General features: G+C 62.7%; 1 protein-coding gene across 1 annotated transcript; it reads right to left on the bottom strand.

Annotated features, from left to right (window-relative positions):
• Nucleotides 1-6,395: 6,395 nt before the first annotated feature.
• TRMT61A (tRNA methyltransferase 61A) lies at nt 6,396-14,114 on the bottom strand. The gene is made up of 4 exons (XM_001491057.7): nt 13,983-14,114; nt 12,896-13,255; nt 9,968-10,234; nt 6,396-7,802 (listed from the first exon to the last, which is right to left on the bottom strand). The coding sequence occupies exons 2-4, from the start codon at nt 13,224-13,226 to the stop codon at nt 7,543-7,545; spliced, it is 858 nt and encodes a 285-aa protein (XP_001491107.1). The 5' UTR covers nt 13,227-13,255; nt 13,983-14,114; the 3' UTR covers nt 6,396-7,542.
• Between the last annotated feature and the right edge of the window lie 519 nt (nt 14,115-14,633).

Genomic DNA, 14,633 nt, shown 5'->3' with positions numbered 1-14,633 from the left:
ACCTGTGACATCACCCACCTCAGTCCTCTCAGGGCCTCTCTGGGAGGAGGAGGGTAAGACATCAGGAAAAAAACTGGTGGGAAATAAGATGAAACAGGGTGAAGTTTTGTACACTCTTGCCAGATGGGCAGTGAATTTGGCTCTGAGCTTCCGAGTGGCTGAGGCAAAGAGGGAAGTAAGATTAGGCAAAGTAGTACTTCTTCTTTTTGTGGAAGGTTAACTCTGAGCTAACATCCGCTGCCAATCCTCCTCTTTTTGCTGAGGAAGATTGGCCCTGAGCTAAGATCCCTGCCCATCTTCCTCTGTTTTGTATGTGGGACACTTGCCACAGCATGGCTGATGAGCGGTGCGGACGTCTGCACCTGGGATCCTGGCTGGCGAACCTGGCGCTGCCAAAGTGGAACACGCAAACTTAACCGCTATGCCACTGGGCCAGCCCCCAAACTAGTGCTTCCTGACCTTTAATGCTGTTCAAATCACCGGGGAATCTGTCTAAAATCCACCTTCTGATTAGGAGGTCTTGGTGTGCATGTGGGAGGGCACTGAGATTCCATGTCACCTAACAAGTCCTCCTGGAGACGTAGGTGCTGCCACCCACACACCAAATTTTGAGTACAACTCAGTGTCCCTGGGATGAAAAGCAGGCAGGAGAGCAGTCCCATCCCTCCAGGTACCAAGAGCCCTGTGCAGCGTTGCAGCTCGCTGCGCCCAGCGCTCTCCGAGAGGAAGCCCTGAGGCCCCTCCGGGGCAGCGGCCCCAGGAGCTCCGCCTCTCTCAGCCAGGGTCATGTCTGGGCACTTCAGCGGTCAGCCAAGACAGTGGCCAGCAGAGAGGGGACCGAAGCCCAGGCTGTGGGAGGACACTTGTGCTTCCCGGGGGAGGGGGAGGGCAGCTTGGCAGAAGTCGTCCTGGGAGGATCCATCATGACATTGCTGCAGAGGCAGGAAGTGGGGCTGCTGAGCCTTGGATCATGTTAAAGAAAAGGCCACCCGGCCTCTCTTCTTTCCCTGAAATGCGCATTTGACTTCAGGCAGTGAGGGACCTGACTCCAGATGGTGTCCCAGGACACAGTGATTTCTGTCCATCTGTCCCGGGGCACCGGGACCTAAGCCTACGACTGGCTGTGCCTTGGCTGTGCTGGGCAGGCCGGGAGGAGGGGCCCAAGGCCCATGGAGGGAACCGAGGGCTGAGGCGCAGGGGGTCCGCCTGTGCCCAGTGCTCCGGGGCTGGCCCACATGGAGGCTTTGAGGGAGTGTGGGGGCGAAGGGGGTTTGGGGCAAAGGGGCCGCAGACCATGCTGCGCCCGAGTGGGGAGGTGTGGGGCCCCTGAGGAGCACATCAGGGCCTGAGGCCTGGAGAGACATGAGCCCCAGAAACCTCGGAGAGGTGGGGTGGCCCACTCCCCACCATCGCCTTTATCCGTGATAGAAGGAAGCAGAGCCCAGGAAGGAGTCAAAGGTACTTTGCCAGAGAGAGGCAAAGAGGCAGCCGACCCGCCTCCCCCACCTGTGAGGGGCACCCGTGCCCCCAGGCGGCCTGGAGCTTTCTCACACCACGGGGCCGTGCGTGCTGTGCTGATGGTCCTGGGGCGTCAGGGGAAGCGGCAGGGTGGGCAGGAAGGATGGAGGCGGCTGCCAGCAGGAGCCGGGGCTGGAGCAGGGAGAGCAAAGGAAGCAGGAGGAGGGATGGGAGGCCAGCCCGCAGTGACTCTCCTCCCTGTCCCATCCCCGCTGCTTCTAAAAATGTGCCTGCACCCGGGCTGCCCCCTCTTTGAAGGGACAGATGTCGGGGAGAAAGCTGATTATTGTCCGAGGCTGGAGGCTGTGACCGGAGCTCTCGGTGAGCGTGACCCAATTCCGAGCTATTCTCAGCCCGCTGGGAGCCGAGGTGCTCCCGCCCTCCAGCACCAGCACTTCGGGGGCAGCCTGACTTTGAAATGCCCTCCTCCTGGCCACCCAGGCACAGAGACACAGCCAGGGAGGGCAGGCCAGGCCGGCGAGGTCCCCAGCCCCACTCCCTGCTTGAGGGGGACCCACTGTGTATGGTGCCCACGGGGGCAGAGAAGGCCCAGCCCCGCACCCACACCCTCTGCCTGCGGCCAGGCAGCTCCTCCCCTAAAATCGCAGGGTCTCTCTCCACCAGACTTGAGGTTAGGCCATGTGACCAAAGGCTTAAAAAGGGCCTGCGTGACCTGGCTTGCCCCTACTGGGCCTGAGAAGGGCGTTCGCAGGCCAGGCCACCGTCCCAGGAGGAAGAGGAGAAGCAGGGGCAGGGTTGTGTCTACATGGGCTCAGCCCCCGCATGTCAACAAGCCCAGCTGAGGGTGGCCGGAGCAGCCGGATCACAGACTCGAGAGAACTGACTGCTGCTTTCAGCCTCTGCGTTTGTTTGTTTGTTTGTTTTTGGCGGGGGGAGGGCATTTGTTATGCAGCACGTCCATGGGGATAGCTAACTGATACACCTACCTTGAAAGCTGTGGACATCAACTGAAGTGCCATCGGCCCCCACCCAGCCTAATGTTCACCCAGCCAGAAACCTAAAGTAGTTTTCGGTTTTATTGCACAACTAACTATAAGCACAGTAATGGGATGACCTGGAATTTCCAGAAAAGTCTCAATGTCAAATCTTCTCTCCCATTATCCTGATAAACTATTCAAGCACATCTGAAGGTGCAAAAAGCTATTCAAGTGCCTCAAAGTGCAAAGGACATTTCTCAGATGGACCCAGCAGTGGCCCCAAAATTCTGGTCTTGGAATCTGAAACAGAATGGGGGGCCTGCTTGGAGGTGGTGGCAGCAGCTCCCACTAGTGATAATAATCATAGAGGGGCTGGCCCGGTGGCGCAGTGGTTAAGGTCCCATGCTCCACTTTACCGGCACAGGGTTCGCAGGTTCAGAACCCGGGCACAGATCTAGCACTGCTCATCAAGCCACACTGTGGTGGCGTCCCACATGAAGTAGAGGAAGACTGGCACAGATGTTAGCTCAGCAACAATCTTCCTCACACACACACACACAAAATCAGAGACATCCATGAGCACTGACTGTCAAAGGTTGATGTGATACTGAACCTCACGCAGTCCCCTCCCCCACCCCGCCCCAAGGCAACACTGTGTACTTCTCATCTCTGCAAGAGAAAGGGAAGTGACACGTCACCACAGCACCAGAGGGAGGATGTGACCCAGGCTGGCCAGCCGAAAGCCTGAGCCCTTAAGTGCTCACATCCTCCCTGAGGGCAAACCCAAAGGATCAAGTCCAAATTCCTTGTCCCTCGGTGACCACAGGGGCCACCTCCTGGTGAGGCCTCCCCGTTGCCCCCAGCACAGAGTTCAACTCCTTCCCTTGCTTTGCTCCCGCCGTGCATGCCTCACCCGCACTGTCTGTGCCCCGTTCCTGGGGCCCCTGGAGCACAGGCTGTACTGCCCTGAATGTCTGAGACCCCGGTGCCAGGAGTGTGGTGAAGAGGGTAGCGCTGAGGATTGGGCACCATCAACCCCCACCTGCATCTCCCTCCTGGGGGCATCGGGAACCGAGACCTCCAGCAGGGCCGCCCCTGGGAGCCTCTCACCAGGAGGCAGGTACACCCCCAGGCTGGCATGTGAGCCCATCAGCCCCTGGGCGGAGTGGGGCACTGGCCAGGGTGGCCGGCAAGCAGCCTTGCAGAGAGGGTAGGCAGTTACCAGCCTGAGAGCGGGCAGGGATGCTGCCTCCGCGTCTAATCCAGCCTTTCCAGCCCATCCTCAGGGCCTGCCTGAGGGTCTGCTCCTGAGGCCTGCCCCCTCCCACCTGGGAAGCCCTCCTGCTCACCCTCCTCCCATTCCCACCGGCCCTTCCAGGCCTTGTGTGGCTGCCACCTCTTCTGAGGAGCCTTCTGCTACTACAGCAGACATCTCTCTCCCCTTTGGCCGCTGTAGTTGCACGTGAGGGGACCATGCAGGGTGGGAGAGTGCGTGCTATGGGGGGTCCCAGTGGGCAGGCAGAGACTGGAGGCCTGGATGCCAGAGTCTCCTCTCTTCTGGGCTTCAGTCTCCCGACCCGTGCAGTGGGCTGCGGTGGGGTGGGAGTGGCATTGCCTCCCTGGGCCCGGCCCCACGCAGCCCAGGCCAGGCCCCATGCAGCCCGCCCGCACCCCAGCACGCAGGCTGGAGGCAGGAGAGCCGGCGTCCCTGGGAGAACGGGCAGGCAAAGGAGGCCAAGAGGGTAAGGAGAAGGCAGCAGACCCGGGCCACAGGGGTGAGCCGGGCAGGCTTGGGAAAGCCTCCGCCCTCCCCCTCCGCTGTCCTCATGGGGCGACAATCCCTCCTTGTCACACTCTGCTAGGCAGAGTATGGCCTCTAGTGGCCTCGTGTCCCTTATGCACACAAAACCCACCCTGGGTCCCAAACCTGCACTGCCCCAGGTTGGGCACAGGGCTGGCCCCTGCCCCCGAGTCTCCTGCGGAGGGGGTGACACGCTCCTCAGAGGTGGGTGAGGGCGAAGCAAAGCGAGGCCAGGAGCAGCACACATGGGAGTTGAAGGCAAGGCCCAGGGGGCTTCCTGGGGGAGGCAGACTCTAATCCCAGCCCCGGGGTGGGGTCCTGGCCTGGGGCCCTCGGAGAGGTTAGCCTGGTCTGAGCAGCCTGCCTCTGGGGCTCAGATTCGGGAGTGGGGGCAGCAGCGGCGTTAGATGCATCACTGGGGCCAGGGGTGGGCAGCAGGGTGAGTGCAGGAATTTCCAAGGAAAAACTGAGGGCTGAGGCCAGTGGGTGTCTGCGGCTGGCGGCGGGGAGTTCCCGGATGAGTCCCTGCCCCGTGACCAGCCCCATGCTGCTGACTCTCTCACTGACCTGCTGATTGGTCACTCACTCACCATAGGCCCTGCCATGCCTCTCTAGCCATCAGGCTCCCCAACTGCAGAACTGGGGTGCCACTTGGCTTCTGTCCCTCTGTCTGTAGGAGCTTCCAGGTTGGGGTCAGACCCTGCAGGAACGATCGCTGTGCTCCAGCATGGGACATGTTGGAGCAGAGGATGGCTGAACAGGATGCTTCTGCCTGGGGGTGGGTGCTGGGAGGTGCTGAGGAACATTTGAGCAGGGCCTTGAAGGATGCACAGGGGTTCACTACTGGCTCAGGGCCAGGTGGGGCTCTGGGCTGAGGCTGAGCTGAGCCTGGATCGCTATCTGGGGTGGGATTGATGCCCAGAGGCCCAGTGGAGCTACAAGGACTCGTGTGCAGGGACTGGCAGCCCAGAGGAGGGGCTGAAGGGCCACCCAGACTCAAGAGAGAAGCTTGGTGCCAGGGACAACAGTGAGCAGGGACAGGGATCCAGTCATCCATCCTGGGGCAGGAGGGCTTTCCCACTGCCCCTCCAGCTCACACACACCCAGGTGTAGACCCATCTGGAAAATGGGGCCCAGCCGAGCCCACAGTCCTGGGGCCTGCGTGCTCAGTAAACTGTAGAGAGCTGAGCCCTGCATCAGACCCCTGCAGGCCTTTCCCCAAGGCCAGGGTAAGGCCCAGGTAACCTGCTCTGTCCCTCAATCCAGGCCTTTGGTCAGAGGTCAAGACAGGTCCTGGAAGGGGGAACAAGACCTCTGGAGAAGGGCTAGTGGTTCCAGGGCCCTGAGGGACTTGAGGGGACACAGGTTTTTTTTTTTTTTTTTTTTTGTGAGGAAGACTGTCCCTGAGCTAACAGCTTGCCAATCTTCCTCTATTTTGTATGTGGGATGCCGCCACAGCATGGCTTGATGAGCTGTGTGTAGGCCTGTGCCTGGGATCCAAACCCACGAACCTGGGGTCACCAAAGCAGAGTGTGTGAACTTAACCACTACGCCACTAGGCTGGCCCCTGGACATAGGTCTTACCAGGAGGCTGTGTGGGAGGAGATGGGAGGGGAGGCCCACCAGGAGACTGGTCCTCCGGCAGGCCCACCTCACTCAGTGTCCCTTCAAGGACCCAAAAGCTCAGGTGGTGGCCTTGAGCTGGGATGGCAGGCCCAGGGGGTCCTTCTTGAGCTCTGGGCCTGTCAGGGAGCACAAGAGGGAGCAGCAGCCCAGGCGCCCATGCTGTGGACGCAGGCAGGCTGCACTGCAGAGGGACGGCCCTGCGCTCTGGGACGGACGGACACACACACACACACACACACACACACACACACACACGCGTCGTCCCTGCCCCCCCCCCCACCAAGGACAAGTGGCCCTTTTTACAGCTGGATGGGGGTGGCTACACACTCGTCCCTTTGTCCAGCACGTCCCAGGCCATTGTCCTGGAGTCTGGAGCCCCTGTGGTGCCTGGCCTGGGAGGAGCAAAGGAAAAAGCAGGGCTCAGGAGGGCTGCGCGCAGGGAGGTCCAGCTTGGACGCTGGGGTGTGGTGGGGGGGGTCTGGCCTCACGGGGTACCAGGAAGACCAGGCAGCACAGGAGGAATGGTGTTTATTTCTCTGCCAGGCATGGTCAGGGGCCAGCCCTAGGCCAGCAAGGACCTTGGGGCTCTTGTCCCAACGTGGGAAAACTGAGGTCCCTGATGGCAGCTGAGGCCAAGGGCGGATGCTCAGGCCCTTCGCACACCAGTGGCAGGCAGGGACGCCAGCTGCACACCACAGAGCTGGAGGCCAGGCCAGGCAGGGCAGGGGACATGTGCCCTCAGCCCTGGATGCACCCCCAGGCCCCCATGACCTCAGGGTCCCTACGAGGGGCAGGGACACCCCAGTAACTCTGGGGTTGGACAGCTGGGGTCCAAACAGTTCCGACAAGGACTGGCCAGGTCGCCTGAAGCACACCACTGTCCTTCTCAGGTTCTTCTCTAAGTGACGCTGTGTGTTCTCACTTAGTGACCTGCTGGGGGCTCGGGCTGGGCCAGGCTGCAGAAGGCACTTTCCAGGGGTGGGAGAAGTGAGGGGGGTGGCTGGGGGCTGCCGCCTGCCCCTTCACGGGAGAAGATGCGGAGACACTCACACAGGGCCTGTGCAGCGCCCATGGGGTGGGGTCAGGCCTAAGGCCACACAGCAGGGTCGCCTCTCCCTAGCTGCTGGGCTGGTCTGGCCCCATCAGGACCAGGGAGGGAGGTGACGAGCAGGCCCACAGACCGTGTAGGGCAGGCTGGGCCTTGGGGGTCCCGGGGTCCAGTGCAGCACCAAGCCCCAAGCCCTCCTCCTCTGAGTCTTTGCCTCCCTGCCCCCCTGCTTCGGGCCACCTGGGAAGGGGCCAGACCTGGGCTCTGCCACCTGCACCCCTTAGCCTCAACACTCAAAAGAGCCTATGGCAGTGGAGACTTTGTGTGGCAACAAACAGCAGGAGGGGGATGCTGAGCACAGTGGTGGCGCGGGCAGGAGGCCTCCCTCCCCAGAGGCCCTGCCTATGTTCCTCCACCATGGACACCCCCCTTCAGCCACCCGGGAGGCCCCCGAGCCCTGCCCCGCCTTCTGTCCTTTTCTAAACACAGGCCCTGTTTCTAAACACAGGCCCCCGGCAGGCGTCCGCTGACCATATAAGGAGGCCTCTGGCCGAGCTGCTTCTCCCTGCCTAGCCTAGCGCTCCCAGCTCCCTGGAGCTCCTGGCAGCCCGCTAGCCGGGGGTCTTGGTGGCGAAGGTCAGGTAACCGGTGTGGCCCACAGCCTCCTTCATGGGCGTGCCGCTGCGGAAGGGGCTGGCGTCGGGGCCAGGGCTGGCTCCCAGGTCGGGCGCAGGCAGACTGATGGTACGCACGTTGTACACCTGCGGCAGCACCTCCAGCGTGCTCAGCTCTGAGAAGCCCCGGGCCGCCAGCGCCTGGCATGTGCGCTGCACCTGCTCAATGCACGGTGAGAAGGAGCAGAAGCGCCCGCCTGCGGGGAAGCAGGACACAGGGGTCAGAGGGCAGGGGGACTGCAGGACCCCTGGAGCCCTGCCTGCCTGCCCCTGGCAGCCTCTTCATGCCCTGTTGTCCGTGGGCAGCCCCGTCCCTGCAGGAGCAGGCCTTGGCACAGAAACCCCTCTGAGAGAGCATGAGGAGGTGGCCGCCTGGAGCCCGGCCTGCGGTCTGGGGTGGGCCGAGCTGTCGGCTGAGCCCTGGGGCCCCAGAGGGAGGAGATGGGCAGAGGCCACAGAGCAGGGGCTCTCCTGGAGCCATGTCGAAGGGGCTGCCCATACCAAGCCCTCTCATGTCCCAGGCACAGGGCCTCGTCCACTACCCTGACCTCATGTGGCCTCCATGGGCACTGCCACCCTGACTTCCACGAGGCAGCCAAGAGTTAGGGGTCATGCGTCACAGTGGAGCCCCAGTGTGGCAGCTGCCAGAGCTCAGGGCCAGGACAGCTCTAACCATAACCAGACAACGCAGTACAGGCGGGGGCGGGCATGGGGAAGGGGGCGCTTGGGTGGGCGGGGGCCACTGCTGTCACAGGAAATTAGAGGCTGTCGTCCGCTCCTGGGAACAGGAGGCGCCTGCTCCTAGGGGAGCCCGACGCCCTGAGGATGACAGGGCGGGGGCGAGAACTGACAGCCCCTTCCTGCCGCATCCCACCAGGCCCGCCTGCGGTGTCCCTCAGCCTGGCCCGGGGCCAGCCCAAGTCCCCATTCTGGTAGGGAGGGCATGGGGAAGCCAGGGCAGGGGAAGGGATGTGGCCCAGGCAAGTCTTTGAGCCCTGGTCCCCTCAGCCATACACAGTGACACAGACCCCCAGGCAGGGCTGGGGGGAGGTCTGGGCTTGGAGGAGCCACGTGCAGCTTAACGCCGACCCAGAGAGGGCACAGCGTCACCCCCAAGAGGGGGCCCAACCCCTATGCACACTGCTGGGGAAACTGAGACCCCCCCTAGGTGAGGGCCTGAGCCTGCTGGCCAGCCCGAGGACTGGAGAGCCCAGCGGCACACCTCCCCGGGGCCGGGCTCCCACAGCAGGCAGGCAGCCATCAGAAAACGCCAAACCCACAAATAAGCTGGAAGCCTCTGGGCCCAGAACAGATCCAGGGACAGCACCCAAAGGAGCGGGCTTAGAAAGGCACAAGGGATGGGGCCAAAGCTGGCGTGGCTCCCCCAGGGCAAGCCACGAGGACAGAGTCTCGGCAGCAAGAGGGAGGCCCAGGAGTGTGACTGCCTGGGCTTGGCCAGGGCTGGGCAGCCGGCTCTGGCCTCCCTGGGACCGGGCCCTGGGCCCGTTGGTGTCCCTGGAGCAGGGAGGGCCCGCAGTTTTCTGGAGGGAAAGCTAAAGAGAGCGGGGCTGAAGGGAAGCCAGGGCTGCCCCTCTTCCCAGCCCCAGGCCCAGGACAGGGCAGTCCGGGGTGGAGCCTGAGCCAGCTGTCAGGGGACCCACTGGGACCCACTGGCCACCGCAGTGCTGTCTGAGCCAGGCCTCAGCATCTGTCTTTCAGACAGGCAGCCCTTCCCCCGGGCAACCCAGCCTGCTCCCCGCCCTCCCGCGCTGCACCCTCAGCTGGGAGGGGGAAGAGGCCTGGCTGCCTGAGCCGACTCCTTCTCCAGAAAAGGGAAAAACCCAGGGCCTCGCCAGCGCCTCCCTGGCTCAGAGCCCACCTCCCCGCCTCTGCGCCCAGCATCTTCCCTAAAAGGGGCCGGTGGCCTGGGTTCTGGCTGGGGGGAGGGAGACTGCAGGGAAGGAAGGCCTGGGTCAGGGGCTACCCAACCTCCGACCCGCCCCGCCTGTGGTGCAGGTCCCACCTCACTCAGGCAGGGCTGCCACACTCCCCAGGGGCCTCAGACATCTGCTCCCTCAGGGAGGGAGTGGGCAGGGCCAGGAAGCAGGGGCCCAGCTAGAGCTAGTTCTCTCCAATTCTGACTCCATCGCCAACTCTCACCCTCTCCCCAGGTGACCTCCCACAACTCCCCTGGCCAGCCTGACCCACCCCAACATCAGGCCAAAAGGAGCTCCAGCCTGGCCATGGCTGCTGTGTGGCCTGGCGGTTTCTGACCTCTCTGGGCTTCAGATGACCTAGAGGCAGGCCTGGGCCCAGGAGCTCAGCCCCCAAAGCTGCACCCCTCCCAGAAACCCTGATGCACCTTCAACCTTGAGGGCGTCCCAGGCATGGCCCACAGCCTCCCAAGGCGATGGGATATCCAGGAAGACGGCATCTGCCACGTGGCTCACGCCAAAGCCGCTGCGGCACACGTCCTGGTTGCGCACCGTCACCCAGCGACCCACGCGGTGCTCCTGGAACTCCTCCCGCGCCTTCTCCGCCCGCTGCTGGTGGAACTCCACCGTGTGCAGGTGGCCCGTGGGCGCAATGGTGCGGATGATGGCGTGGGACACGGAGCCGCTGCCGGTGCCTGGCGGGACAGGGGAGGTGTCATCAGAGACTGCCGGGGCACCCAGGAAACAATCCCGTCCCCACCCTAGAGAGACCTACAAAGAGCCCACAAGGTCTGCCGATCCTGGTCTACCAGTGGACATCACTCCAAGGGCTACTTGTTGGGTTGGCCGCCCTGGGTTTGGGACACCACTTAGGCTGTGTCTGGGCTGGGGGACAGGGAGAGGGCAAGCTGGGATTAATTAGTGATGTCTGCCATCGGGCCATGTGGGAGAGTGGCAGCCCTGCCCAATGCCAGCACTGGAGCAAACCCTGCTGCCAGACATGGAGCTCTGGAGCCCGAGGTTCTGACTGGGGCTGGGGTTGGCCCAAGGCCTCCTAGGCTCTGGGCAGAGCAGATGAAGAGGCTGGGCCCATCCCACTGCCTTCCATGCTTCCATGCGGTGGCTGGTCCCAAGCTCTGGAGCTCCTCGGCCTACTCGGGTGGGTCTATCTCGCTGCCCTCTATCCACTCTCACCACACAGGATGCAGCTCTGCCCTCACCTTGTTTGACCCCACAGCACGGTGACATGGTAACCACCCTGCCAGAAAAAGAGTTCCTTTCTTCCCCTCACGTCATGTCTCCTGGTTTTCCTCTGACCACACCAGCCACTCCTCAGCTTCCTTCAGGGCGCCCCTCTGCTTGACCTCCTATCCTGCAGCACCTGGCTGGGGCCTGCATCTCCCCATCCACCCCCCATCACCTCCCCTTGCCCCACGGTTCCAGGTGCCACCTACTTGATGACAACTCCCTAGGGCCATGTCCCTCCATTCCACACTCCTACCTAGCATCTACCGCATACTTGCAACCCACCCCCTCCCACCGCCTCAACACCCAAACGGCACTCTGCCTTAATAAGTGCAAAGCTGGACCCGACCCAACCCCAAATCCACTCCCTGCCAAGACTTCCCCACCCAGTCAATACCACCCATTGCTCAGCCAGACACCATGGAGGCACCCTTGACTCTCCCCTCTCCCACCCCAGATCAGATCCACCAGCAACTTCTGCCACCTCCTCCCACATCTCCCCAGGAGCCACCCCTTCTCCCACCTGCCTGCCAAGCTCGCCTGGGCCCCTCCCTCCTGGCTCTCTGCAACAGCCACCAGACTGGCCGGCTGCAATCCTGTCAACACAGCCGCAGAATTCTCTTCACCCCGTCAGACTGGGCCTCTCCCCGCTGCACAGCTCCCCGTCCACACAGGCTGAGTCAGACTCCTGATGACCCTCCGAGCTGCACCTGTTTTGTCCCCAACCTCACTCGAGGGCTTTGCACAGCTCTCTCTTGGGGTGACATCCTCCTTTGGCTGTTGATAGGTACCTCCTTCTCATCATTTTCAACTCAATCTCCCCTCCTCAGAGAGGTCTTCCCTGACCACCCTCGCTGGAGGGACCCCTTCGAGTCGCCTCAAACACGCAGCCCTGTCTTATAAGCCTCACGGTAGTCAATAGCACTGACATGCTCACACCAGGCTTACTGTCTGTCCCGCTCTGAGAAGCAGAAACCTGGCCTGTCTTGTTTACAGCTGCACCCACAGTTCCTAGAAGGGGAGCTGCCACATGAGAGGAGCCCAGAAGTGCGCCCGCTGACATAGCTCTTTCCATCTGAGTGGGGCGAGGCCCTGGCTGTGGGTGCACAGGGAGAAACAGGGGATGGAGCTGGTTCTGAGTCCTGCTGTCTGCCGGCCACTGGCACCCCCTGTCCCCTCATGCCGAGCAGTCGGCTTGACTCAGCCCCCACCCACTCTCTGACCTAGGTTCTGCATCTGACTTCCTATTTCAAAGTGCTTGGCTGGCCAACCGGAACCATCCAATTGTCCACATGGAGAAACTGAGGCCCAGAGAGGGACAGGACGGCCTGAAGCCCTCAGAAAGTCGACAACAGTGGTGTTGGGAACTCCTCATGACCCCAGAACCCAGCTACCCAGCCCAGGAGGAACATGCTGGGAATCTAGGTGCATCTGGGTCTGGGCTGTTCTTGGTCTGGCTGTGTGCTTCAATCTCCACCCCAGGCGGCCCCAGCACCTGTGTGATGTGTAAGTGGGTGTGCACATGCCTGTAGAAAGGCTGGGAATGGCTGGCCTTCAGGCACTTCCGTCTGCACCCCAGGCCCTGGGCTCAGCAAAACTGGTGCTGGCCACGGATGAGCACGAGGCAGGCTCCCCACCTACAGAGAGCACCGTGCTCCAGGAAGGGGCAACTCTCAGCCCCGGACCTGGGGCTCCCACTCGCAGCAGTCAGGGACTGCTTGACCAGGCACTCTCTGTCCCTCTGTCAGCATAAGGTTAGGGATCGGCAGTCAGCACCTTGGTCAGCGCCCAGCTACACTCTGGCCCCGCCCACTAAGGCAGATAGGACCCTCATAGGGCTCCAGCTCCTCCTGGAGGGGCTGGGACGGGGAAGCCTATCCTTGATCTAGTCCCATCACCTCTCACTCAGATGACAGCACCAGCCTCCTAACTGGCTTCCTTGCTTCTGCCCCTCACTCCCTACAGACAGCCTCCCAGAAAGATCCTGCTAAGACAGAAATAGCCATGCCTATCTGCAGGAAGAGCAGGCCAGAGGCTGTCTGGATGTTAGGTCTGACCTCCACCTTTCTGTCAATGTCTGAGTTAGAACTGAAGCAGCTTGAAGAACTCACCGGATTCACAGACCACAGAGCCAGGCCGAAGCTCCAGCATCATAGTGAGCAGGGCAATGTCGGTGGAGTAGAGGATCTGGGTGCGGTGTGGCAGGTTCAGTGTCCAAAGCTCAGGCGTGGGGTGCAGCACATAGACCCAGCCACCTCGGCCGCAGGTCACCTTGGAGCCGAAGGGGCGGCCGATGAGGTCTACTGAGTGTCGCAGGACACCATGCCGGGTCTGGGTCTGTGCCCCGCGCTGCACGCGCACTGCCACCATTGCACCATGGCCCAGTGACAGGATGGCCGTGTCACCCTCTTTGATCAGCTCCTCGTAGGCCACGAAGCTCATGGTGTTACTGTCTGGCAGGTGCCTGGGACCTGGGAGGAGGTGCGTGGGCATGAGCATGTAAGGGCGCCAGGAGGCAGGATGTGCACCTGGGGTCTAGGTAGAAAGCTGTGAGGCCCAGATCCTGAGCTGTGGGGGTGGGGTGGCTGGCTCAGCCCCTGGCACTGTCCAACAGGACAGCACAATAGGGCCGCACCCTGACCCGACGTTTGAAGCCCTTCTTGGTCTGAGTCATGAGACAAAGGCCATCATCCCGAAATCACAGATGCAGAGACTGAGGCCGGTCAATGGCAGAGCACGGACCCAAGGATTCCCACAAAAGACCTGACCCCCTCATCACCCTTCTCCAGGACCCTGGATCCTATTGTCCAGGTGTGAGATGAGGGAAGGCCTCCCCCCCCCCCCACCCCCCACCCCGCTCCCAGCCACAGCGGGGTAGCAACAAATGGTCCGTGAGATCATCTTCAGGCCAGGCTCGATTCCGCGGAACTCCCCTCTCCCCGATCTCCCCCAAGGGGGGCTTCTGGGCGGCCGGGTGGCAGGGAGATGCAGGAAATGTAAGGACCCCCCAGGCAGAGGCTGGGGATGCGCAGGGGGCCATAAACGGACACACTGGCCAGGCCCATTCAGGGGCAGGGGGCGGGTCAGGCCAGGCTGGCACTGGGCTGGGGGGACGGCCCACGGGAGGCTGGAGGGAAGCGTCGCGCCCGCCGGGCGACCCCACCCACGCACTGCCACCGTGGCCCCGCAGAATCTCACCGCCGACGCTCGGCCGGCTCCCACTCCCGGAGGCTCCGCACGTGGCTCGGCGACCACGGCCACAGCACTTCCGGCTGCGGCCCCGCTGCGGCGCCCGCCGATGACGTCACGGCGCGCCGCCCCTCGCGCACGGGATCCCGGGACCCGGGACGGCCCCTCCCGGCCTCCAGGGCGCGACTCCTGGTCGGCTCCTGCCCTAACATGGGTTCTCGTTCATATAGGCTCGTGCAGGAGACAAACTGAAAAGGACAGTCAGCCGGGCAGTGCCGGCCGGGACCAGCGCAGGGCCCCGTACCGCACCCTTTCACAGCCCGGGAGTCCCCGGCATGGCAGGCCCGCGGCTGGCTGCTCAGTCCTCCATGAGGACTCTGCCATGGGCATTTTGTCACTGCAGACCGCTCTGGGAACACCTTTGACTGGGTCCCACGGTGAATTCCAGAAGATGGAATCGCAGGTCAAGAGGGTCGTCCCAGAAGGCTTTGGCTGGAGTCGGCCAGAGGTGCAGGAGATGGTGGTCTGGAAGGGTCTGCCTTTCCCTGGCCTGCATCCCCTGCAGGGGGACATTCTCCAGAGTGTCCAGAGTGCAGAAGCCGCTTCAAGGAAGGAGGGGTCCTGTGTCCGCTCCTGGGACCCAGGGCGCAATGAGAGCTG

This window comes from Equus caballus, chromosome 24 (assembly GCF_041296265.1).
Source record: "Equus caballus isolate H_3958 breed thoroughbred chromosome 24, TB-T2T, whole genome shotgun sequence".
Classification (NCBI taxonomy): Eukaryota; Metazoa; Chordata; class Mammalia; order Perissodactyla; family Equidae; genus Equus; species Equus caballus.
This window is presented reverse-complemented; position numbering and strand designations above follow the sequence as displayed.

Excerpts from the sequence above, each read along its gene's own strand:
- TRMT61A (XM_001491057.7), bottom strand. The coding sequence starts at position 13,226 with ATGAGCTTCGTGGCCTACGAGGAGCTGATCAAAGAGGGTGACACGGCC. Across the intron at positions 10,235-12,895 it reads CTCTGTGGTCTGTGAATCCG|GCACCGGCAGCGGCTCCGTG; the intron begins GTGAGTTCTTCA and ends CTGTCCCGCCAG. Across the intron at positions 7,803-9,967 it reads GGACGCCCTCAAGGTTGAAG|GCGGGCGCTTCTGCTCCTTC; the intron begins GTGCATCAGGGT and ends GCTTCCCCGCAG.